Below are 27,930 nucleotides of genomic sequence, written 5' to 3' on the forward strand. Positions count from 1 at the left end.
TGGTGGGGAGGGAGGGGGTTGGTGAGGGCAGGAGCGTGTGTGTGTGTGTGTGCGCGCGCGCATGTGTGCGTGCGTGTGTGTGTGTGTCTGTGTGTGTGTGTCTGTGTATGTGTGTTCCCAGGTAAAAATGTTGCATCCAGACTCGTAAAGTCATGTATTTTACTTCATGCTTTCCTTTTGCGTTGTTTTTTTTTTCCTTATTAAATAAAATCTCTCCTTTATTTTCCATATGTTGAGTAGTTGTCAAATAGCAGCAGGGGCGGGGGGGTAGGGGGACCAGGATGTATATGTGTGTGTGTGTGTATATATATGTGTATGTGTGTGGGTAAGGAGGGGGGGGGGGTTTAAATGGTGCACAAAGGCAGATCACACACACAGTGTACACCAACACACAACATGGGGTAAAAACTAACAAAAACTTAAAAGTTGAATTGTGTTATTACAGGAATATATAATATTTATATTTATATATATACATATTTATATACACACATATATAAATATCTATATATATATATAGCTTGGATTTTTTTGCACTGCATGAAGTTCACTGGTATGCATGAATTTATGCATTGTATGGTATTTTTCTTTTTTTTTTTTCTGTTTTTGTTGTTTTCTGCCATCCCTCCTCGATTGGTTTGTTGAAGAGCAGGTCACGTGAGCCGTGTGGTCTTATGTTCGAGTCACGCTCACGTCCACAGGCAGCCGTTAGTCAATTAGTCCGTCCTCGGGCACAAAAAAAAAAGAAAAAGAAAAAGAAAAAAGGCTCACAGCCCTCCTCTGTTTCAGTTTGCCACCCTCCATGTCCATCTTTCTCTTCTTCTCTTTCTCCTGGTTCGTCTGCAGCACGCGGTGAATAAACTACCTCTCTCTCAGGATGCATTACTCAGTCCAGCCTCTGCCAACTGTTGAAAGCAGGAGGACTCGGTTTTGAAAGGGTCTATGTGTGTGTATGACTGTGATATGAGACATTAAAACCTATTTAAGGCTTCTGAATGTCTTATGCTGTAGTGTGTGTGTGTGTGTGTGTGTGTGTGTGTGTGTGTGTGTGTGTGTGTGTGTGCGTGTATGTACCTGCGAGTGTGTGTGTTCATATATCTGAGAGAGAAAAAGAGAGCTAAAAGGAGGGAGAGCCTGCACTGAGGGATTCCAGTCTTGACCCTCTTTCCTGGGTCAAAGTATAACTGAGTACAGCAATCAGTCCTGGCTAATAGTTGATGAAACTGTTGTTGGTGTATCCTTAACTGTGTTTCCTTTGAAAAAAAAAAAGAGACAAAAAACAAAAAAAACACGTCGTTCCACTGTTCTGTTTTTCTGAAATTGTTACCGGGAGACGTTGTATCAGGGTGGAAGGGAGGGCAGGCGGTCAGTCGCTCGCTTGTTCGCTCGGTTGATTGGTGAAGTTGGTGGAAGTGGAGGGGGTGATTGGCTAACTGGTCGTGGGGGGGTAGATAGGTAGGTCGGCAGGTAGATAAGTAGACCGGACGCCGCTGCCCATCACAAGAGCTCGTACTGCCGTAGGTGCATCCTCTGTATGATGTCGCGACAGTCATTGAAGACGCGGCGGATGTTTTCTGTGTCGACCGCGCAGGTGAAGTGGGGGTAGCAGTAATGCCGTCCGTCCCCGCTGGCTGTGCTGATCCTCTGGAGGAGACACAGAAGACAAGACAAGTCAGTGATGTACGACGGTGATTCCCAACCTCTTTCATCCGATGGACCCCCACAACCCCCGTCAGATAAACTCACCAAAACATCATCAACACCACCCGTTATGTTCCAAATGTGTTGTTTTTAATGGATTTTAAAGTGGATATTGTTTAGGTCGGTATGGTCAAGTTTGCATTTGTACTACTACCATGTGGAGTCCATCACTTTTAACTAACTACAGCATTTCCCCCATTTATCCAGTACTTTTAACGATCTTCTTCAAGTTCATCCATTACCTTTACCTTAAATCTATCCAGGACTTTTAGCTGTTGAAACATTGATTCAATATTTTTAGCGTATTTGCCATTTATCCGTTACTTTTAGCTGACAATTTTTACAACAACTGTAACTGACCATTACATTTAGCCATCTGTCTTAAAATGTATCCATTACTTTGATCAATTTCAACGTATTATCCATTACTTTTAACAAATTATTGAGACTTCTTTGCTCTCTTGGTGACTAGTTTTCACACATTCTTAATGGCAAGGTGTAGTGTTCTGCTGTTACGGCTGACTCAATATGTGGATATATATTTATCTAATCATATTGTAATTTTTATTTCATAAAATGAGTCATCTTTTCATGTACGCCCTGGCAAATGCATTAGTCCCCCCTGAGATACACGTACGTACCTACCCCTAGTTGGGAATCACTGTTATAGGACATGCTGAGATCTATTGAGAATTTCTTTCAGGCACAGATCATTTTCACACTGTAACTGAGTGGGACATTAAGGTGGCCATCTGTGAGATTTCCATTTGGACTTTTGGTGACATCTCTGCTGCTGAGCTGTCACTGGTGTGGTTTTACACGGCACATCCAAGAAAACATTTGCCAGGCAGACTGTGATCACACTATGAAGTCCTTTGCTTTGGATTTTCTGTTAACTGCTTTTGTTGCTCCTCTGTTATCGTTTTTACAGAACAAGTGTGAAAGCTTACAAGTACACTCAGCTCATGGATTAACCTAATTGTATGTTGTATAAAAATTGTATACGAAATTGGTCCATGGTGGACTGTAGATGGCATAATGGAAAAAATATTAATTCAAATATAAAAATAGATTTCTTGTAAACAATGTTTTTAAACTTTACTGTGTGCTGCTGACATATAGTAAATTAAAGTTGAGTAAAACTTTAAAATAACTGTTTTTTTTTTTTTTACTGGCGAAACTTCATCCATCTTATCTTAACTGATGATATAAATAAATAAAGGAGGAACATCTCTTTCCAATAAAGGAGAGAAATGTAGTGGAGTGAGAGTCATGCAAATAAGCCGTTAAACAGCACATGTCATGTTAGGACCAGACAAGCAAAATTATAACAACATGAAATATACAAAGAAACTGAACAAAACATGAGCTTTGTACATACCAGAAACTCATCCCGAATGAAGTACTTTGCCCTTGTGACGCGGGGATCCTCACCTGGCTCTGGTATTGCTGTTGGACAAGAAAAAATCTGGTCACATTTAAATCACTTTTGCCCCGAGCCATTGAACATCCTGCAGCACCGCTTCTAATAACTAATTACTGGAGAACAGACACATCACCTCATTAAAAGAAACCTAAGCAGTCGAACAATTAGACAGGTTGTAAATAAGGTTGAGTTTTAGTCAGATCATCTTAAACATTTCATTTGAAGGTAAAACCAAAACTGGGCATCACCAAATGGCATAACTGTCATAATAAATAAATGTCATAATTCCTCGTTACACAGGAAAACTACAGCGATAATGGCAGGTCAAACCAGAATTATCCTTTGAGACCACTGTGAAAGCTTTCTGTGTCCATGGGTTTTCTACTGTGGTTAAGACAGAGATAAATACTTGACTCATCATCTACACTGAACCAACTGAATCTATCCATTACACATAGAGAAAAATGGACATGTATGTATGTTATGTGACACACACGGATATCAGTGTCAACCTCTTACCGTCATCAGGTGTAGTGTAGCGTGCAAACTCCGGGAAATACTCTTCAATTTTAGATTTCCCTGCCAAAACCTTCTCAGCGAGCAGGTCCTGTTTGTTCAGGAAGAGGATTACTGAAATGGTCCGTAGCCACCTGTGGAGGGAAATGAAGAAAGACTTCAGTGCCAGATTTCTTCTTTGGACTTTCTTTTAGCACCAAAAAAAATAAACGTTTCAGGACTGTTGTCGGAGAGTCCCCACTTTTCAGGTGGCATTATTAATATGCTTTGCCTGAGTAGCAACCATAGCTCTCCTCATCACATGTTGTGCAATACTGACATCAGAAAATCCACTTGGCTTTTTTGTAAACGATGATACTGAGTGCTGAAAAGACAATCATTTCCGTGTGGAAAAATGAAAACCACTAACGACACAAAACACAAACTTGATGCCGTTTTTATTGCTGCATCAGTTTCTACATCGGCAGCAAAAATCACGTGTCCCACAAAGGGGGCAGCTTGTACTAAGGTTAGTACCGTGCATCTCAGTGGAAGCCGTCATTCATGAGGTCTTATCATTACAACTATCTAACGCACAAGCAGAAGAATTAGAAACCATTAAACGTTTACTTAATACCACCCCAAAGCTCAAACCATTTTATAATCAAATATGCAAAATGGCTGGAGAGCACGTACTGTTGGATGCTAGGAACCTTCCTGCAACTGTCACACACACAGTATTCATGAGTATGCATTGATGGGGTAATGTTTGTGTGTGTGATTGAACGAGGAAAAAAGATGCAGACCTGTTGTTCCAGATGTTCTTGAAAAGGTTGAGGGCTTCCTGTAGTCTGTTGGTCTGATTGTCTTCTCTGATCACCATGTTGTAGCTGCTACTCGCCACCACAAAGATGATAGCTGTCACATCTGTATCACACACAAAAACACACACACACACACACACACACACACACACACACACAAAACAGAGGAGTTTTAACACAGCAACGAAACTAACCAAAAAACTCTGATACACGCACCTGCACACCATCTTACTTTGTAATTTAAATAAAGAACTCGACATGCATCTGACAAAACTGTAAATAAATCCCCAATGAAAAATCCTGAGTCAGTAACTACCTGTCATCGATTATTTTTCAGCAAGTTTCATCAGTACAATAAAGCAACAAACAACAAACATCCTACCGTTAAAACACTGGATCCATTTTCTACGTTCATCCCTCTGACCTCCAACATCGAACATACTGTGAGAAAGAGGAAGTTCGAAGTTTAATTTACACCGAAAAACCAGCGTTAGGACTTCATTTACTGAAACAGTGAACAGGTGTGTAAACAATATATACTGAAAGGTCGTGGACAGTTTATCTTAAAGTACGGGAAATAAACGATATCTTCACTCACTGGAAATTGACTTTGTCTATTTGAAATCTTGTCTCGAAGATCCCAGATGTCAGTACTCTGCATCTCAACAGGTCCTGAAAAAAACAGGAGGAGCAACAGACCAGCGTAAGTTAAGGAAACTCAACACAACACAACAGATATCAAATGTGATTAAGAGGTGAATTTAAATGTTTAAACTGAACACTGTTCATCTATAGACCGAGCATGCTGTAATTTAGGTCACATTTAAACATAATCAGAGATGTAATATCAAATAAATTGTACTTGCATCATTTTGAATATTACAGTTCATTATATTATATTAATAGACAACTATGCTGATAATCGACTAATTGTTTAAGTCATTTTTCCAAACAGCGCCTCGTTCCTGCTTTTCAGCTGTGATGATTTGCTGCTTTTCTTTGTCTTGTGTGATCGGAAACTGAATATTTTTTGCAAAACTGTGATGTGCATTTTCCACCATCTTCTGAGAATTAATTGACCAAAGAAGTAAGAAAATAATCAGCACATAGCAGCATTAGTTGAAGATCTAAACCATTAACACTTTACTGAAGTATTTAGCATTCATGGCATCTATGTTATAAGGTTACAGCACACTATGATATGATGTATAACTGTCTACAATTACAACTTCTCCTATGAAGGCATGTTTCATATTTTTACAATTTTGTTTTACTGTATCGTCATCCACTATCTGTTTATACAGCAGCCTGCACTTACAGGGCCCCACGTTGACAAATACATCAATAAATACAAATATATCTGCTTACAAATACATTATAGTGTGTATAGTGAGCCTATTTATAAACTGTTCATGTACCGTTTATGAATTCTAGAAAGGAGAACTTAAAGTAAAGTGTTCAATTTTTTTCGTAATCAATTAATCTGTCAGTTTTTTTTCTTCAATTCCTCTAATTTGTTGTTTAGTCGTTACAACGTGAGAAAATTGCAAAAAATGGCAATTTTCAAGAGCCCAAAGTGATGCCTTAAAACAGCTTGTTCAACCTGCAGTTCAAAACTCCACAGTTTAATGTGTGATATAAGAAAGAACGAAGCACCAGAGAAGCTGGAAACTGAGTTTTGTACAAAATTAATTATTGTTCTTTGTCCATCTTACTAAACATTTAAGCAAGGTAATGTTTTAAGACTACAGAGCGCAGATGTAGGCAGAGATGCAGGTGTGTGTGTGCTGAACATCTCACCTGATCGGTGGGTGTGTAGTCATTCTGCCTGACCACATCGATCCTGTCTAAGAAGCTGCAAAAAGAACAGAGAAATACAACTGGTTAGATCTCAGCTGCTGCCCATTACACACTTAATAACACAATAAAGCAGCAATGTATAATAAATTCACGATAACGCAGGAAAGCGCGTCTATTTCTTTTTTCTATTTTCCATGTTTAGTAATCAAAGCAAATATAAAAAGGCTGCCACACTGACAAATCGACAGCATAATGCTGTGTTCATGGTGAAAACAGAACACACACACACACACACACACACACACACACACACACTACAGTACATCCCGGTACATTAGTGAAAACAGGAGAAATGGAGGAAAGCAGTCCCTGAACGGCCACCAGGGGGCGTGTGTTTTAAATTCACAGTGAGATCTGAGGCAGCCAGTCTGAGTCACCAGCAGCCGTTTGCTCTGTCAGACCGGGAGAAGCCTCGTCAATGGAGCTGCTGTAGTAGTACTTGCACAGGAGGAGAGGTGTGTTTGTGTGTGCGCGTGTGTGTGTGTGTGTGTGTGTGTGTGTGTGTGCATGCATCTCTGAGCTGTGGCAGTGTGTATGTGCGTGGGTGGGTATGCAGTCTTACAGTGCCTCCAGATTAGCAGAGCACCTACCCAAACGTGTTAATGTTAATTGTTCGCATGACCTGGCCTACATTAATGCTGCTTTTCAAGGTGTGCGGGTTGCCCTGATTTTTTCATGATGACTGTATCAGTGTCACCTGCTGGAGGCGTGTGCTGCAACAAGTCAGTGCTCAAAACAGGCCTAAAGAAAGGACTACGGATACTTTTACATGAGCATCAGTCGAGGAAACAAGACTATTATCTCTTTTGTGTGTCTCTGGCTGCAGAAGTTTGAGAACAGAGAATAAAACCAAATGACGAGTCACTCCTCCTCGCTCATGTGGGCCGCTGTGTCGCTAAACATGCAAACACAGAACAAATGTGAGCTGCTGGACAGGCTTCCCCCCTCTCTCGCACACACACACACACACACACACAAGAAAGAGACAGAGGTTTAAACATCCCGGCTCTCCTGACAGTGCGGTCAAACGTATAGTAGAAACATTATGTAGGGGAGAACTACAGGACTGGTTTCGTTCTAGCAGTGGAAAGAGGAGTGGGGCGACACTGGGAGGAATTCGGTGATTATCTTGAAGCAACAGCGGCAACTATTATAAGTGTCCCACTAGCCTGCATCCATCAGGCCCAAGCACCGCATGTTTTCCCACAACAATTCGTCTTGAAGGTTGAAGCAACAGCGCATTACCAGTGAAGGAATCATCAACACAAGCAAGACTTCTACAGCTGCTACAAAAAACAAAACAAAAAAAAAAACACAGACGTGTGCAGCAGATGATAAACTTCAGTCACAAGGATATATACCGTTTGCCAAGTTAATATCATTTGAATTATCCAATCAGTGATTTGCTACTGCCCTTAAACATTTGCATAGAAAATTCCTGCAGAAGAGAGTCTGTTAAAGCCAGTGCTTTTGCCTCATGTGTGTTACTATCATGCATTAAACAATAAATTAAAATTTAATTCATTTCAGTTAGCTTGAATATTTTTTAGATTCTTCTTTGATAATTAATAAAATTGAATAAGGACAAATTAACTGGTCACAGCAGGTAGAGGTATGCAACCAATAACCAAGGAGTTGTAAATAGTCTTATAGTATGTATTATAATGTATTATATTGTAGTATAGTGGAGGTGTGCCACCTCACCAGAAAAAAAGAGTACTACAACTACCAGAAAAAAGTTTAAAATTTTCTATGAATATAATATGACGTTTCAGGGAAACCAAGCATAGGCGTCATTCACACAGCAAAAGCCACATGCTCAATGAGTGAGGTGGTTGCTAACATGGTCAACTACTAAGACTGGGTGTATCAGAGTAGCAGTTCCCACTTCCACTAATTTTCTGGGGAAAGCCATGTCAAGTTTCACAAGCTTAAAAAGGCTGGGAGCCGCTGTTTTAGAGTGATGTCTGGGTGCCTGCTAAAGTGGCTGCTAACATAGACAAAGGTACAAATATCCTGTTTGATACCTGCACGGCCGGCTGATCGCCTGCCCGCCATTCTCACAACTAGAAAGGCAAGACGCTTGTTTAGCAGCTGCCTCTCGGGGCAAAGGTATGTAACCTCCTCTGAGATAACTAGGAATGTGGCAGGCAGGGGTGAAATGTGACAGGAGGGCTGCAGGTAACACACTGAGAGGAACAGGGGGCTGGGTCTGCAGAAGGTACAGTACCGGACGAACAGACAGACTAAAGAGACACTGAGTCAGGGAGGAGGAGAGAGAGCGTCGGTATGAGACTGAAAGAGAAACAGAGAAGGACAAACAGTTTGGGGAACAAAGAGACGCCCATGTGCATATCTCCGCACAAATGCACACTGACACAGATATTCATACAAAAACACACACGGAGGCAATTAAGCAGCCAACCAGTCTGGTACCATCAGCCCTCTGCAGGGGCCGAGCGGCTCAGCTGTTCCCACACCACAGCGCCTCTGCTGTGCCAGCACACCCAGAGCCCTCAGTGGACAACTGTTCAGCTGCGCTGCCCGTTTCTGCCCCCGTGTCCACAGCTCAGACCCTGCAAGAGTTTAACTTCATCCTCCCACAACATCCCCACGCTGAGCTCCAAAAAACATAAATAATCAGGATGTGACAGAATCTAAAAGCTATAGCTCCAATGGTGATAGAGTTAACATGCCTGCCACCGACATCTGCCGAGGCCAAACTCTTGTTTATCTACAGCTCTGGTCTGAGGCGTCGACACGCCCAGGACAAGCACACTGCTCAATTTTTAGAAGTTCTCTCTATTAATAGGAGAAGTGCCAATAATAACCGTGCCTAGTAAGTTGAACTAAATAATAGTGGCTGCCCCAGTAACAGAGAGGTCTGCGGTGTTATGTATAACCTGTCAGGGTTATTCTGGGGTAGCAGACAGGCTGACTTAAACTCTGGAAATACACACAGGACACTTGTCTGGTGAGTGTAAATAACCCAGTATTTACAAGAAAAGATAAAGAGCTTCTTTTAAAAACTTTTTGTTGCATTTTACTTCGGTTTGCAGGTTCAACAATTGTGAGGGGCATATATGTGCGAATAACAAAAAAGTTACACATTATATGCATTTTTTTTAATGATCTATTTATATATTTTATATTATTTTATAATATAGTTTTTTTTATCTGGGTTGATTTTACTTTTTTGGTAATTCACAAGAAACACATGAAGTTGTGCTCTACTTGAAATTTCTAAACACTTTGTAAAAAAAAAAAAATAAGGAAGCTACAAAAACTACTTTTGCAATTTTCTTCCTCGTCTTCTCATTATTTGTTATGATCTCTGCAGCTCCTTCCTAGAAGAGGCTGATCTGAAAATACCTCCAGCACGTCCACAAACGGCAGCATATTTCAGCTTCACAGTATAAAGATCAAAACTGAATGGTCTACAACAGCAACAGTATTTATATGTACAGTATATGTAACTAAATTTAACTGAGGTCTTCACGTGCTGAAGGACACAAGAGGCTGCAGCATCATCAGCGGTGTACTGGCCCAACAAAGCTGATAATACTCCCATAATGCATTCATCTTGTTAAAGTAGCAGCATTAGGACAAAGGATTACCCAGATTATGAGCTAGTATACAACTTCAGCTCTACACGGGATTAGGCAACTCTGAGCTACACACTTACAGCTGGACTGGAAAATATGCTGAATTATTAGCTTCATTTACTGAGATATAAAAAAGAAAAAAACATCATAAACTCCATAAAATACCATACGCGAGTTCCAACTTGCTGGCCTTAACATTTCTGATTAAATTTTCAAATCATAATCTAATATTAACTTTGTACGAATACATAAAAACTGTTTGGTCATTAAACAGGCAATTTACCTTGACAACAAACCCAACAACAATTTTTAAGTATGTTTTTTGACATGTAAATAACTATAAGGATTTATGGTTTAATGTGATACAAACACACAACATCTAGGGGCCCTGCATCCGAGCAGACACACACACACACAGACACACACACAGACACACACACACACACACACACACACACACACACACACACACACACAAGCTGGCCAGCAGGATCACGTCCCCAAAAAGTGCCTCTTTCCACATCTGTCCATGTCCATTTATGTCCAGCAGGTTTTCAAAAGTTCAACAAGCAATTCATTTATATGTTCACATTATCTCCTTTCAAAAGAAGGGGACAAAACAAAGACTCGGTCATTTACAAAGTAATTTCATGTTTCTGTCAAACCCTCAGTAAAAATGGTCAAACAGCATAAAAAAGTGAATTTGTTCAAGTTATGTAAATAAATTTAAGCAACAAGTGTGTGTTAAAAAAATAGAAAAAGCAAATATAGTATCACCTTACACTTACACTACACTCTGTGAATAATCACTATTAAATTAAACAGTTTTTCTACTTATGTTTCTAATACTAATATTTATTTAATAAGGATACTTAACATGGAATTAAATAATACATTTATTTCACTATGATGACACTTGAAAAGACTGTGTCACAAAACCTATGCGTAAAAGAAATGCAACAAAGAGTTCATTTTACTAAATCTTCCTTTAGGTTCACACAGCATTAAAGCTGGATCATTAAGCTAAATTGCAAAACTTGACAATTCAAGGTCCAAAGTCCAGTTTTCAAGCAAAACTGAAAGCAAAGACTTTAATTTGTCATTACAGGAAACTGAAGTCAATCTGTGCACAAGAGAAAAGCTGAAGCTTCACAAGCCTCTGAAACACAGAGTCAGATCAGAAAACGGTTTTGGCGCTTCCTCAAAACGGGGAAAAGATCGTGCACGGCCCGCTGAGCAGAGCGATTACTGCTCCTCTGCACGTTCACATTGTGAGCCTACCAAACCAAATGCTTCACCAGCCGATCCTTAATCAAACACACACACACACACACACACACACACACACACACTGCACATTCAGAGAGAGAGAGAGAGAGAGAGAGAGAGAAGGAGAAAGAGAAAGAAGAGGAAAGAAAAGAGAGAGAAGGCTGTGTCTGACATTACAGCGCTGCTCCAAAAATAGCTCCCTGGCGCCCTGGCCTCCAGCTTGGTTGTCATGGCGACAGAACCACAGGCGCTATAAATAGACAATCGGCTCCAAATCTTGTGCGACTGGAGTGAGGCCAGAAAGAGGGAGAGACAGACAGGGAGAGAAAAGAGAAAGAAAAGGAAGAGAGACAGAAAGAGAGAACGACAGATAGTCAGAGAAGGAACCAAAGAAAGAACGATAGAAGAGGGGGAGAGAATCAGAGCGAGCAACAAAGAGATACGGAGAGAGAAATGCAGGGAATGGAGTGGGTTAGAGAGAGAGCAGAGGAAGACGAGAAAGGGAGAAAAATAGGAACAAAGAACAAATTAAAGAAGTTAAAAATTAACAAAAGACTAAACATATAAATAAACAAATTAAGGACCTAAGATTTAATGAAAGTCAGAGAGAAAGAATGAAAGCGAGACAAAAGGAAATAGAAGAACAAAGAGACAAAAAGAAAGAAAGAAATAACAGAGCACCAAACAGAAAAGAAACAAGAAATAAGGAACAGAACTGAGTCAAGAACCAATGAAAGAATTTAAGAGAAAATACAGAGAGAAATAAAGAAAAAGGAAGAGCAAAAAAAAGAGGCAGGCAGACAAACAATAAAGACAGAGCATAGAGGGAAGAATACACACATAAAAAAGAAAATAAATTCAAAAAAGGACAAAAAAGGACAAAATGAAGAGTTAACCAAAAATTACAAAACCAATGTCAGAAAGAAAGAGAAAATGAATGAAAGAGACTAAGGGAAAATAAAAATAATATAAGGGAAAGCGTATGACAAAAATACACACAGATTAAGAATGAACAAAAAAGAGACCAAAGAAAATAAAGGTAAGAAAGACAAAAAATATGAAAGACAAAGAAAGAAAGAAAGAAATAGAAAAGAAGGATAAAAAAAGAAAGAAAGAACAGATAAGCAAAGACAGAAAGGAAAGAAAGGACAAAATAGAGAAAGAGAAAGAAAGAAAAGTAAACCTTGTACTGGGAACACTGGCCTGTTGAACAGCAGCTGAACACTGGGAGCTGCACAATCACTGAATACACAAAGCTTTCAGACAATCACAATACAGTCAGATGGCAGCGGCAGCAGCAGCAGCGGCAGCAGCAGCAGCAAAGTTTCCTAAAGACAGATGAGCTTGACTGAAACACTTGAAAGTACCTGACTCACGCTACACATCAGCACAGTCAGGGCATGTTTCACATCTGCTGCCTGCACACACCTGCACATTTTTCAAACACATCTGAACATACTCAGAATAACACCACAATAAGATGACACTACCCCCCCCCCACGCCAAAAGAAATCAGTCTGTCTTCGCCATCCCTTATTCTCCCCTCACTCTCTTCCCCTCACTCCCTCACTCCTTGCGATGACTCAGAGACTCAATCCCAGCCATTTTCTGTCCCTGCTGAAACACCACTACATATCACACAGAGAGAGAGAGAGAGAGAGAGAGAGAGAGAGAGAGAGAGAGAGAGAGAGAGAGAGAGAGAGAGAGGGGAGGAAGGAGAGGGGGAGAGGAGAGGGAAGAGGATGCTGGAGAAGTAAATCAGGGGGACTCCGGCACATGACGGCACATTATCGCAGGGACAAGATTTCAGAGAATCAACAGATAATAAACACGGCGGTAACGCTCGGCTGATATCACAGCCAGGCGACACATAACGCAAACAGACACAGATACAGAACGTATGGAGACGTTCCGTCACGTTCCTCCTCTCAGGTTCAGGTTTCTGTAAAACAGACACATACTTCAGTTTTATCTAAAGAGCTGGTTAGAGAGGGGGCTACCAAATGGATTCGCCCCATACATTAACCCAGTAAGGCAAGTCCTGTAGGCTACTACAGTAAAACTGGTCCCCAAAATAAGGGTTATTTTCTTATTGATGATATATTACTATTTCAAATAACTTAATTTTTACTCTATATAAAATGTCGACATATAGTGCAAAACATCCTCCACAAGTCACCAACAAAACAGTTTGTGTCTTTGGGTTTTGGATCCAAACAAAACAGAGAAAGGAAAAAATCATATTTGAGAAGGTGAAACCAATCGATGTTTGGCATTGTTGCTCGATAAATGACTTTTGAGTTAATCGTCTGTACGGTTGGGCAACACAATAAGATGATATACAGTATACCATCGATATGAATTTGTCTTCCATTATAGATTTTGTCGTACCATTTATTCCACAGCATCTTCCCCTTTATAGGTTTTCTGCAGCGATCACCAAGCTGTTTGAAGACTTTTTCACACTCACACCAGTGGGGACAATAAGGATCTATAATTATGTATTAATTTATTGACATGTTTATCACATTTTTTGTCAGTGCTTCTCGGCTGATTGATGGGTACATTAACCAATTAACACAAAATAAAGTTTTTTCTAAAATTGAAATTTGCCAATTAAGAGTTAATGACCTTATTAGCTACAGTGGCTAGCAGTAATAATAATAATAGTAATATCATTATAACAATATGTAATAACTGCCTCCCGTGTGCACAAAGCACTCTCGCATCAGTCCTGCTTATAGTTTATAGATGTGTAAAGTCTCCTGACAGCCCACAGCCACATTAAAAATAAGTTATAACATATGTCTGTCTACAGCAAGAAAAAGACCTTTGTAAATGAAACGAAAGACTCGAAAGACGACCTTTTTTGAGGAAACTAATTTCAACACTTTTTGAGACAAAAAAACACTGTGTCACTTCGCACTGTATTTATTATGGCAAACAGTTCAAAAGCTGTAAAGGACATATGCATGTTATCAAGCTCCTTTCACATAACTTTGTTCACTGTCTGCAAAAACATAATCATGTGCAACGTCTTTTACTGGATGTGTTTTTCACAAGTTCCTCTTGGGCCAAGTGTTTGCCTTTATTTTGCTTTGTATATGCCACATTTAAAGGAATAGTTTGGTATTTTGGGAAAATGTACTTTGTTTGCTTTTTCGCAGAGAGACCGATGAGAAGATTGATGCCAAATATGAAGCTACAGCTGGCAGACGGCTAGCTTAGCTTACTAAGACTGGAAACAGGGGCAAACAGCTAGCCTGTAACAAAATCTGACAACCAGCACCTACTGAAGTCATTAACTAACATGGTGTATTTCATTTCTTTAGTTCTTACGTGTCAGATGTTTTATTTGATATAACACATCTTTAGGACAGATTTATTCAACAGTTTTATTTATTCAATTTCTTAATGCTAAATATGCATTAACCAATTCTTGCATGCGTTTTTTTGAAATCCTGATTCCCAACTACGAATCTGCAGCGTGTCTTCATTTGTAAAATAGTTTAGTTTAAAAATGATTCAGTATATTACATATACAAAAACAAAAGTCTGCAAGTCTTTAATGTTTAAAGGTTTTTAAAATCATTTTCATAGTGATGTGCTATAGATGATTCCTTGTGAGGAAAGATTTCTTCTCAGGATCTCAGACGTGATTTACAATTGAGAGGAATGCGCAAATATTTCAGGATCTCCGTGTATCCATACAGATATCCAAACATAGAAACCTGACAAACAGGCCTCGTCTTCTGGGACAAAACAAACCCTTTGCCTCTGTCACACTGTTAGGGGACACAGTCACACTGTTTGGACTTTAGTTATGTGAATTTCCAACAGTTACAGCAACCTATCCAGCAGCGTCTGAACTCAACACATCCACATGTGATCAAGGACAACAAACGTCCTTACTAACAAAAACTATAAACTGTGTCAGGAGGTGTTTAAACAGCAACAACAAAAAAAAAACCATCAGACAGGAGTATGACAGAGCATAAAAACATTCAGGGAAGCTTCAGTGACTTCCCTCTCGTCAAAGACGACAAAAGCATCAGTGCCCCATCAACTTCTTCTTCCCCTTTTTTAAAATCTTTATCATGACATGAATCGGATGATATTATTTGTTTGTTTTTTTTTTTAAAGGGAGAGGGGTGGCCTTGACTTTTCCCGCCCTGATCGAGGGTTGACATTTTCATTTAATGCTAACAACCTTCATCAATAATGCTGAAGTTGCCTCTCTCCTAACACACACTCTCATTCTTTCTCCTTCTGCAGCCTGCCTGGGTTAAAAATAGCTCTCCCCTCTCTCTTTCTCTGCTTCTCCGTTTACATAAGCACACAGAGGGGGGAGGGGAGCACTTCCGGTCTGGCCACCCAGCCCAGCATCTGATCCATAACACTGGGGCTGCTGGGTGTGGGAGAGAGGAGAGGAGAGGAGAGGAGAGGAGAGGAGAGGAGAGGAGAAGAGAGGAGAAGAGAGGAGAGATCCCGCAATGCAGGGAAGCCCTCTCTGTCTCTTATTTCAATCTGTCTCTTCAGTCCTTTCAGTTTTTCAGTCGTTCTGTCTCTCCATTAGCTCGCAACTGTCTGTCCACAATCACATTTTTTCATTTTTTACAAGTAAGGTTTTTCATGATCATCTTACAGACAGCATGAACCCCCTCCCTCCAAAAACATACTGCAGGACACATACAGCAAGCAGCTAACACCTGTGGCCATGCACGGGGCCATGCATGCAGTGTAAGCTACAAGGTCACACAAAGTCAGCAGTGTAACGTAACTAAGTACATTTACTTAAGTATAGCACTGCAGCTAACAATTATTTCCATTATCGATTAATCTGAAGAGTATATCCATTGTTAATTGATTAACATTTGGTTTATAAAATTTCAGAAAACAATGAAGAATTTCTCACGGCCACATTTCCTAAAGCTCTGTTTTGTTGAACTAAAAGGTCAAAATTGCAACAATTAGTTGATTAGCAATCAATTATTAATCAGCAAATATTTTGATAATCAATTATAATCAAATATTATTTTTCAAGCAAAAAGCAAAAATTCCAATGTCTTTTCTTTGTCTTTTCTCTCTCCCATTAGTATCTCATGACCCCTCAGATTTATCTTGTGAGCCTTATGTTGGGCCTCAACCCGCAGGTTGGGAAACACTGAACTTTAAATAAAGTGGAGCAAAAATTATTAGGTGATTAATCGATCGGTTGAATTGGTAACTACTTTGATAAAATTAATTGTTGGACTCATTCACAGCATATTCTCAGGTTGCAGCTTCAGAAATAGCAGGATTTGCCGCTTGTCTTTGCCATGTATGATACTAGAGTGAATATCTTCAGGTTTTGGAGTTTTGGTTGGACAAAACAAGACATTTATGATCTATGAAGTTGTAATTAGCATTTTTTTCACTATTTTTCAAAAATTTCTCAGGCTGAACGATTAATCGAAGAAACAATTGGCAGATTCACCGATAATTAAAATAAACGTTAGTTGCATTAGTTGCAATATAAAGTAGTTAAGACTGTCTCCAACCTGACCAGCTGCAAGAGTAAAATGTCACTTATGATTTGATGCATCAGTATTAACCACTCTGGTAATGTAAGTATGTCTTGAGTAGAAACACTGAGCACTTCTTCCAGCACTGTATAAAGTCACATGTTCAAAAAAACTCGACGACCTCACACATGCATGTCGACGCACCAGCACATACTGTACAGAAAACACTGTACACATGGAAGAGAATGAGCAAGCCTCCACCCTCAAACAGCCCTGGCTTCATGTGACCAATGCATGCCTTATAACAGAGGCAGGCCTGACTGAGGTAAAAAGGCGGATAAGAATATAAATACAGGACAAGAAAGAAAGAAAGAAAGAAAGAAAGAAAGAAAGAAAGAAAGAATTCAGGAGTCAGTGGCGCTAGGACACAATCTGAGTGTCACCAACAACATACAACATACACACACAACCTTGAGGTCATTAGCAAGACCGCTAACTAGCATGCAACCCAATAGAGGGCAGCTCAATATACACCAGGACAATCTGCTAACGAGCACCACTAAATCTTAAAGGATTCGTCTCTGTGATGTGTGACCAAAACGAACACCAACAATAAACTGATCCTACTAATAAGTATCAAACATCGCCTGTGTTACCACTGCCTGGTACAGTCATTCCTCTGTGCCATAGACCTCCATTGTTTAAGAGTCTACAGTCCCGCTCTAGTCAGGCTCTATGAGGCTTAAACCAGCAGTGATTTGAGCTGACTGATAATGTCATAATGTTCATATGTGCACAATGACAATGCTAACATACCGATGTTAAGCGGGGCCTACCATCTTAGCTTAGCATGCTAGCATGCTAACGTTTGCAAATAATTACAGCTGATAAACAGAAGTAAACCAAAGTATTGAACAGTTTGAAATTCTGACCCAATGATGACGCTAGATGATAACTCAGACAACAAAAGATGTTACAGTACATCCTCTGTAACAAATCTAATGGCAATCCATTCAATATTTGTCAAGATATTTCCATATTTTTCATGACTTTTATAGATTTATGTCTCCCAGATGTGCCACAGGGTGGGTAAGTCAAGAAGTATTGTGATACACTAACACATTATTGGTTCTGGTGTTAAAAGATACTTTTACAATACTATTTACGATCACTGAAGATTCCCAGCTTTATGTTTTAAATAGTAACATAATTTTTATTCCCCATTTGAACATCTGATGAACCAAACTAGAGAAAGATTAGAAGTCCATGTCTAGCGTTCACTGTCACCTCATGAACCTTGACACCTTGCATTCACATAAACCACATGGCAAAACACCCAAACACCCAAACAGTCCCACAGCGTGCACTCTAAATTTGTGGTGAGCATATTTAGATGTGTGAACTCAACAGCCAAAGAGAGAAAGGGGAAGCACGCCTTTGTGAGCCCGTTGAAAATATGTTTAAATGCTAGTGTATAAGTCGAGGTGAATGAATGAGACTTACTACTGTGCACAGTCGATGAGCTGATATTCATTGGACCTTTCCCAGCAGGCCCGCACACCCTCGTCCTGCCAGAGGATCTTTGCATGGTCATAAAACTCCTGGAAAGAGAAAGAGAGATCGGGATGAACAACATACCACACCTACAAATAACTGCAAGTCTGGCTCTGAAATAAAGACTTGATATCACGAAAAGAGGTCGAGCAAAAGTGCAGAGTATGTGCGAGTAAAACAGGAATCTTTAACAGAAATAACAGCTGTGAGTCTGAATGTGCCATCCCAAAAACTCTCATTTTGATCTTTCACTTTTTCTGGGCTTTCCATAGAAGAGAGGATCCATTAGTCAATCAACAGAAAATTAATTAGTAAGTATTCCAACAATTAAATAACCTTAAGGTTCAGACTTCTTAAATGTGAGGATGTGATGCATTTTCTTTATCATACATGACAGCAAACTCAACATATTTGAGTTTTAGACTGCTGGTTGGACAAAACAAGACACTTGAGGACGTCAAGAACAAATGTTGGAACTTTCATGAGACATTTTATGAACAAAACTATTAACCAATTAATCATGAAAACAACCAGCATTACTCAAGTTTTAATTAAAGCATTAATCGATGATCAAAATAACCGTCGGTTGCAGCCCTAAGGACAGGAGATGGGAAGAGAAGAAAAAATACAGCTGAAAAAGTTGTTCACAATCAAACATAAACGAAACTGCACGCAGCAGTAAATGATCCATTTCAAATGAAAGAGCTGAGCTCTAGTTGGTATCTCTGGCTTACGGCCGTTATTTCTTGTCCGGATCTCGACGGGTGAAAACTTCTCAGGACAGATGGAAGGAGGCAGTGATATTCCCTAGCTTAGTTTGGGAGTTTAAGGCCGGCTGGGAGAGGAGCAGCAGATGAGCGGGCTCTGACAGAGGCAGGAAACAGAACAGTTCACCGAGTTCATGAAGAAACGGAGAGCTTTGTACTGGCACAAGGCTCGGCTGTCACTACGCAGGGGCCTATCTCCTCACTACGATCTTCAGTTGGTCACATTCAACGCGGTCGGGCACAAATAAGCCATTATGAGCCCGAGAGTTAAACTGTATACTCTTAAAAGATACTTCATTCAGCTGAGGGTAAGCAGGATTTAGCAATGCCAATGTCAGTGACAGATACGGATGCATGAATGTGACGAGGTGACGCTTCCATGTAAAACTACAAGTGTTGCTTGTCATTAACCACAACACAATGTTGTCAAACAGGAGGAACGCTGATACGTCAATTCTTCACAGTAGTTGCCTGTAATAAGATAGAAGGCAATCTAATACCGGTTTCATGTTAGACGGACAAAACAAGACTTTTTTTTTTTTTACCCATTAATCTATACTGAAAATAATCGTTAGCTGCAGCATTAATGACAATAACTAATAATATTGTTAATTAATTATTGAACAGAGTCTGGACATGGGTAAGCAGCACAAAATGGATGGATGAATGGATGAATTATTGAATGAAAGAATGGATGAACTAACAGATTAAAAATTTAAAGTCCATATATGAATGTGTATCAATGATGTATATCCAGACATCTGGAAAATTGCGCTGGGGACTTTCCAGACAGTTTCTGCTAAAGAAAATGGAAACAGGACTTTGTGACATGAAGTGGGAACTGAACAGAAACAATGAGCTGATTAACTGATCTAGAGAAAATGAATCAGAAACTATTTTAATAAATCGATTTCATAATTAATATAATATAGGCTATTTTAATATATCTTTGGCATGTCATTCAGACAAAACAAACAATTTCAAGACATCACCCTGGGTTGTAGGAGTTATCATTCACACAGTTTCTGACATTCAAACAATTAATCAGGAACAAAAAAAAAATTTCAGATTAACATAAACAATAGTTGCAGCTCAAGTTAAGTTTAACAGTTGCTATCTAATAATTAAAAGGCAGCAAGAAAAACTATTTTATTTAATCTGAATGAATCTACTGAACACAGTATTCGAGCGCCAAAACTAGTACAGAGGAGTGTCAATGATACAAAAAACAACAGGTCAATGTTTCACACACGACTTTAAAGACTGACAAACCTAATTAACTAGTCAATAAATCAAACAAAATCAACACAAATTTCAGTGTGTAACCAAAGTGATTTTTGTTTTTCTACTTAAGGAGGAAGGAATCAGGAATCAAGTACCAGACTCACCACAGAATAATAAAGAAACACAATGAATTTTCAAGAGCGGAGGTCAACAAGGTCAACAAGGTCAACTCCAGGCTTTTCCATCGGTTTCTCTCTGTAACCGCTTCATTTGAAAAAGAAATCTTTTTCTTTCGTAAAGTTTATTCATAGCCACGTGTCCAATTCAATTCGTGGAGTGTGACAGAATTTTAAATTAAGAAATATCTGAGAAGCTGGCCTGTCCACAGACACCCTGCACGCAGAAATCATGTGATTTATTTGATTTGAATTAAATTCCATTTATAGAATTGGGTTGAGGAAAATGTATTTTGCGGACTCCACCAGGTGATGTATCAGTGGTATGATTTCACTTACTGTATATTGGGCTGTTGGGTTTTTTTTTGCGGTTAACCAGGATTCACAGAGAAAAAGAAGTCTGTCAATTTCTCGCACTCTCTGTACAAATTTGATACATGTTTTTGTGTTATTTAAATAAAAGTAGGGATACATTGATGCCATATGCCACATTGGTATAGGCCCAACACTGACCTTATTAAACAGATCTGGTGTCAAACTTTGGTTAAAAAAAAATCTCAGCTTTTTAGATAACAGTTGAAAGATAACGCCTTATTTTAGTCCCATAATTAACAGGTTTTTATTTTTTATTATTTGATATTTCGCTGTTAATTACAAGGATATTTCCCAGAACGGCCTTGGTACTAATTATAAGGGAAAGCTACTACAGTTATTAAGTACCTGATTTTTATATTCATGTTCATAAAAAAAAGAAAAAAAAAGAAAGAAAAAAAAGGAAATTATATAGGTGGTAAGTAAATATATATACGTCCATATCCATCAGTTTCCAAGAAAAACTTACAAAACTTCTTCATTCTTAAATGTAAAATGTGCCACAGGGAGTCACTTTGTTTTTTTTACTGAGTCAAGCATGGAGTGTGTTTTACTTGCTGATTGTCATGTCAGTTTGAAACTGATAAAACAGCTGAAAACGACAGGAAATGCAATTCAACCAATACGCAGAGGAGTCGTCAATTAAATGAATATTCACAGATCACCAAGCAGATCTATAATATATGGATGTTCTGAAGAATCCAAATAAAAAATTGTTTTTTTTTTTTTTTTTTAACTTGAATATAATGAGCGAACACTTTTTTTCTGTAAGGAAATATATTTTATTGATCCAGTCCTATTTCATGCTGACGTCTTCCATCTGCAGTTCAAATCGCCTTCACAGAGCGAGTACCTCAATTTGATGCTGAGCAATTGTGAGATTTTGGACGTATCTCAAGGAACTAGGAATTGCATTTTAAAATTTCTCCGCACATTCACTACAACCAACTCTAAGAGACATTCAAGACTTTAGAAGCTCTGCTACAGTATGTGAAGGGTTAGGAGAGTGTTGTCTGTATATACACAACATCTACAGCCTGGAAGAGGGATCCCTCTTTAAGGATAGAGGGTGTCTTCGCTGTACTGCAGTGGGAGCAGGACAGGTGAGCCTCTCAGCAATCAGTCTGCAAAGGAATAAAAACTTTTTTCTTTTTTTTTTTTAACTTGCAAAAAAATGTGGTCCATTCTATTATTAATATATTAGGAGAAAAATATTTTTGGTGGATAATAACTAGGAGGATTATTGATTAGACACAAAGCTCTAAGGGAAATCAAGAAGAGACTTCGGAGATTCAATCCAGGCCTTGTGTTTATTCTCTCTGTCTCTTCCTCCCCTGCTGAAGGCAGAGTCAACCAGTCCAACTGGTTTCCAGTAGGCCCTAAGGCCAGGCGAGGGGGAGCGGGAAGAGGAGGAGGAGGAGGAGGAGGAGGAGGAGGAGGAGGAGATGGTGGAGGAGTTAGAGGAGAGGCTGAGGCTAAAAGTTTTTTACTCTACTCTCTTTCCTAAACAACCACCCATTCCCTTCAGCAGGAAGAATCAGTTAAGACAGAGCCAAACTTTTTGCCTCATACTTCATTTTAAACTTTAGCTTCAAGTAACCAGCCACTGTTTCAAATAACAGCAGTGACTCTGCAACTTCAACAGCATTAGCACCTCGTTTGCACCTGCTCCAACCCTCCGCACCACACATGAAAGAGACCAAACTCAGTGTGAGATCAAAGTGCGAGTGCTGGTCTTCCCCCTCCACAGAGACCCTGCAGGTCTTCAGTGGAAGTCTAGTGACGGCCTGACAGCCCGAGGGAAGGGTCAGCTCGAGATAGGCCCGCATAATAAATTTGCCATGACGTAACAGAGACAGCATCAGGAGACTTCCTTTTGCTTACACACAAATACACACACACTTCACTGGAAATTCAGCTGCTAAAGACTAAGATACTGTAAAAAACAAAAAACAAAAAACAAGGCAGACACAACGCTCTTCTTCCTCTGCAGAACAATTCCCATATTAGAAAACAATTAAAATGATATTTAACGACCTAAATAATGTTACACATTTTCTTTCTTTCATTCTCTACTTATGTTTGACAATATTACATCAGTAGATACAGCTCGATTAAAACTTCTTTTCATTTGAAAAAACAAAACAAAACATGAAAATCAGAAGTTTTGTACCAATTTAGAAATTTGAACAGGTTCCCTTTGAAAACCTTTGATCTTAACTAGAATTTAAAATACATAAACTGAGTTTATAATGATATGTGAGGTGAAAGAGATTAAAAATATCTCCATTACGTTTGTTCAAGGACTAAATCAAATGCATGATCTTTCATTTACATACTGAAAAATGGCAATGTTTTATTTCAGAAAAACAGAGCTGCAAATAATTCATTTTCATTATCGATTAATCTGCCGAGTATTTTCTCGATTAATTGTTTTATCATGTGTCTACAAAATGTCAGAAAATAGTGAAAAACACCTGTCACCTAAAGCACAACATGATATACTGAAATGTCTTTTTTTGTCCAACCGGCTGTCCAAAAATATTAAATCATACAATGATATAAAACAGAGAAAAGCAGCAAATCCTCACATGTAACAATCTGGACCCAGGAAATGTTTCGCATTTTTGTTAAAAAAAAAAAAAAAAAAAAAGCCTTAAAAGACAAATCAATTATTTATTTATTTTTGTTGATCAACTAATCAATTAATGAACTAAATTGTTTCAGCTCGATTGAAATGTTTCATCACTGATGCAACAGTTTATCCCCCAGATTTTTATGAGCAGCGTTAAGTTGTGTTGAGAACTGACAGCACTCAGTTTAACAGTGCTTTGTGACAGTCTTATTACCGTTTGTGAGAGCTGATCAATGGACTCGTTAATCGAACTGATGTATAACTTCTTTTAACGATGGTGTTGTGCGGGAGTACAACTTCAGTTTGGGTCTTTTGGCCATGCTGTTTTACCTGAACTACTGTGAAGTCCACAGGACCTCCTTACATAATTTTCAAAAACTACATCCAAAAGGAACGACACACATTCTGTCGCTCCAGGTCAGACCCCTGTCCCTGCAGAGCTGAACAGTATCACCCGCAGATGTTATCAGGACGCTCTCAGCTTAACCGTCTAAAACGGGGTAAAATTTATTTGATCAGCTGATCCTTAACATCAGTTTTAAACTCTGAAAATGATCCAGAAGACGTCGGTAAATTAATAGATAAATATGGTCCAGCAGTGGGGCCTGCAGCGGCTGCCTGACAGGCCGCCGGGAGCAGACGGCAGCTCAGGGGGAATCCCTCAGAGTCTCTGTGTTTCTGGAGGACAAGTCCCTCTAGACACATTTAGGATTATTACAGACAATCAGTGTTAATAGGCGGTGTGGATCTCTCAGGTGAGAGGCTCATTCAATTGACAGCCTCCCAAGCGGGAGCACACCTGCTAATTACTGAATCACTGCGCAAACACGCCAGGCAGACGCATAAAGGCTGCTGTGTGAGGTACCTCACTCACCTACGGCAAACCTATCCAGGAGACCTGCTCAGCGGGCTGGAGTTCAGGCTCTGAGACATTGTACAGCAGCTACATTAAAATTTTTATACCAATGTTACGATAAAACACCTGATAAATATTTATTGATGAAATAAATCTGCATAAACGTAGCTGATTTGCATTATCAGCTGGATTGTATAAACCAGGCTGCTATGAAGATTTGCAACTTCATTTTAAAAAATAGAATTAAGTTTATTGCTGCAGCTAATTAACAATTATTTGCACTATCAATTCATCTACAGATGATTCATTTGGTTGATAAATATCCCAAAATTTTGAAAAATGCACCTCACAATCTGTAAGTTTACATATTTAAATGCCTTATTTTGACAACAGTCCAAAACCAAAACATTTTCAGTTAAATATGACAAAACCAGCAAATATTCACATTTAAGGCTGTGAAAACTAATAATTTTGAAATCAATAATAAAAATCAATTTACTATCAAAATTGCTGCAGATTAATATTTGTCAATAATTGTTTCAGCTTTGATTAAGTTAAATACAAAATAACCGATTGAAGGACCTGCAGCAGTGATGCTGGGTTAAACACTAAACACAAAAACTGTGAACAAAGTGCAGCACCAGTTAGTGAAATCACATATAAATGTGCAATAAGTTTTGCTTCAGCTGTTGGTCCATTCATTATAAACTGCCTTTGGTAATAAAATGTAAGACTTTGATGACAGAGCACTTTCATGGACCTCCAGGTGACATGAGACTAAAGTGGCTGTTAAGATTAAATCGGATTGATGAGTTGAAAAAGGAATGAGACAAACTGCTATAGAAATCAGAAATCAGAGCGAGCCAACGTATCTCAAAGAAATAAAGTGCAACTTACCGAAGGAAACTCAAAATCCTTCTGGTTTACTTGGTTCAGGACATATTCGATTCGGGTTTGGTTTGCAGGACAGGCTAACTGGCAGGGCGGTGTGAGCGTATTCATGGCGGCCACAATCGTCTGCATGGAGAGGACAGGGGAAGAAAATGTGACACAACAATTAATATAAAAACTTATCGACAGTGAGACATTTGTAGTACAACAGGGTGAACAATCAGCCCTTCCACATCTACGTTTCTTGAGCAGCTTCATGTCAGCGCTACTGTATATAATCATTTTTAAGGAAAAAGTTTATTACTCGATATTTTAAAAGCATTCTGAAAACTGTCAGTTGTTAAGCAAAGATCTCTTATTGCCCAACAACGTCAGTGATAATTTATAACCACTTTGACTTTTATGCTTTTAAGTAGTTTTTATAGATAATTGATTAATTTTCACAGGACACAGGTTGTGTTGTGGTCCATGATTGTTCCTTTTTTCTTGATTTTCTGTCTTATTATTCTCTTATAGTGTCACAAATTATCAGATCTGTTTATCGTAGCTGCTACCATGATAAGTGCTAGAAACAGTAAAAAAAAAAAAAAAAAAATCTCAAACATCAGATGTTATCATTTAAAATGGGTCAAAAGTTCAATTTCTTACCTCTATAGCTTCTTTAATGTTGTTTTTAATATCATGAATTTTCTGTTTTTTCTCCCTGTGAAGAACAAAGACAAACTCATGTTATTTTATTTCTGTACAGCTTGAAAAAAAAACACCAATTATTCCAGAAATAATGGTAAAGAAATGTTTTGTTTCTTCTGTTTTTGCAGTTGGTTCAGTAGGAATGTGCTGTGTAACACAAACTCCTCCAGCATCTTTTTGTCAGCTTGGAGGTAAATTATATCAGACATCAGTGTTATGGCTGCTGCAGGTGCAGATACCTTTATTTTGCTGACCAGGTGCAAGTCCTGAGTTTTGTGCACTTGCTGATCCCATATGAGAACAGCAGAACTGAGCAATTTTTAACTTCAACCTACCATGAGCACAAAGCAGAATCCAAAGTATTGGCCAATACAATGATAGGCTCCTTATTTTGTCCATTTATTGTTGTAAAGACAAACTGAGTTTCAGCATCACCACACAGCATGGCGCTCAGGTTATGCAACCTGTGGGCTTCACTGATAACCAGTAGTAAAGGTCTGACGTCACTCAGGTCTTTCAGAAACCAGCGCTGCCAGTGTAAGTGTTAAATTCTTTCAAATGTCCTGACAAAAGACAAGTTTGACTATTGAAACTCAGGATTTGATACTGAAATTCCCCCAAATGAAACAACCTCAGAGCTGTTTACACAATCAGGAACCTGGATGGTGTGATTTCTTCATCTGAAACAACTCAGGATATTTCAGAGCAACACGCTACTAAGCATTACGTGCCCCGTATGTGAGCACAGTTGTGTTACAGTATATTTTGTTCACATTTCAGCAGCAGTGAAAAGAAGACGGACATAAAGTCTACCACACACATTTCAAATGAAAAGCACAGATGAGTATCTTCTGATAATGAATGTGTTCTGTCCAAAGTGACTTTGCCGAAAAAGTGACACTATCAGCATCACAGCATGCTGCTGTAATCGAAACGTAAGCCTGACTAAGGATATCGCAGAGGACAACACCAAGTTTCAGCTTGGAAACGCTGTTTAGATTTCCTAAATGGAAAAGTCTCTCTTTGTTAGTGAACATCTTTAACTGTCTGTTTTTGTTTGGTTTCACTGACGAAGTGAAATATCTCCATATTTCTCACCTCATACCTCAATTTCAATCATGTGAAAACGGATTAGATGTGACAACTGGTGCTTTCAGACGATACTCAAGACATTTAAAGAATCATCATCATTAATCATGTGGAAGGAAGTCTTGTATAATTTTTTTTGGCCTGGTTCAAGACGTCCGAATCGTCGCCCACATTTCCGACTCTTCAGCGATTCAAACAGGTCCGGTGTTGTAAAGAGAAAATACTTGTCAAGCTGATAAAGCTGCTGCAGTGTTTTGGGATGGAAACTTTCAGGCAGCGATTGGTCAATTAATTCATTAGTCCATCATCAGAACATTAAACCGCACCAATCTTAATAAATAATTATTTGTTTAAGGCATTTAAACAAAAATGCACAAAAACAAACAAAGTATGGTTTCAGCTTCTCAAATGTGAATAATTTGCTGGTTTTCTTTGTCTTCTGTGATAGTAAATTGAATATCTTTAGGTTTTGGAGCGTTGCTAAGAGACAAAACAAGAATATCTGAAGATGTCACTCAAGACCCTGGGAAACTATGATGGACATTTTCTCACAGGTGGAGCTGCATCGATCAGTCGATTCATCACTTAATTGATAGAATAGGCAAAAATAAATAAATCAGCAACTATTTTGATAACTGATTAATCGTACAGCAGTACGACCAAAGACACAAAGACAAACTAGCACCCCACCAAAATAACAAAACAGAACAGAACACCCACTTGCCATGACAAATCTCTTCTCACTTTAACTCTCAACTCCTTCCATCTCCTATTTTACTGTGTCACTCCCTATCGTCTCCTCCTGCCCTCATCCTCTTCATCCTCCCAGCACCTTGCACAGACTGGTGGCACCGACCTACACCCGGAGGGGAAACCCAGCAAGGTTAAATCCCCTGGCCCAAAGAGAGCAACAAACCCCGGAGGCTAAATGCAACCGGGGAGTCACAGCCGACTATGGGTTTGTCATTACACCAGAACGTCTGTGTCTGTGA

General features: G+C 39.1%; 1 protein-coding gene across 1 annotated transcript in view; it reads right to left on the bottom strand.

The window, feature by feature from the left end:
* Positions 1-182: 182 nt before the first annotated feature.
* Positions 183-27,930, bottom strand: part of LOC111650977 (guanine nucleotide-binding protein G(s) subunit alpha-like) — a 33,096-nt gene continuing 5,348 nt past the window's right edge. The window contains exons 3-12 of the mRNA XM_023400938.2: positions 25,808-25,862; positions 25,166-25,285; positions 18,188-18,285; positions 6,247-6,301; positions 5,045-5,118; positions 4,829-4,887; positions 4,429-4,549; positions 3,647-3,777; positions 3,083-3,150; positions 183-1,644 (exon numbers count right to left, since the gene is read on the bottom strand). Coding sequence (XP_023256706.1) covers positions 1,498-1,644; positions 3,083-3,150; positions 3,647-3,777; positions 4,429-4,549; positions 4,829-4,887; positions 5,045-5,118; positions 6,247-6,301; positions 18,188-18,285; positions 25,166-25,285; positions 25,808-25,862 — 928 coding nt within the window. The 3' untranslated portion in view covers positions 183-1,497. The remainder of the gene's footprint in view (positions 1,645-3,082; positions 3,151-3,646; positions 3,778-4,428; positions 4,550-4,828; positions 4,888-5,044; positions 5,119-6,246; positions 6,302-18,187; positions 18,286-25,165; positions 25,286-25,807; positions 25,863-27,930) is intronic.

Source organism: Seriola lalandi, unplaced genomic scaffold, assembly GCF_002814215.2.
Source record: "Seriola lalandi dorsalis isolate HSWRI2012SDOR001 ecotype SW California unplaced genomic scaffold, Sedor1 jcf7180002053074, whole genome shotgun sequence".
Classification (NCBI taxonomy): domain Eukaryota; kingdom Metazoa; phylum Chordata; class Actinopteri; order Carangiformes; family Carangidae; genus Seriola; species Seriola lalandi.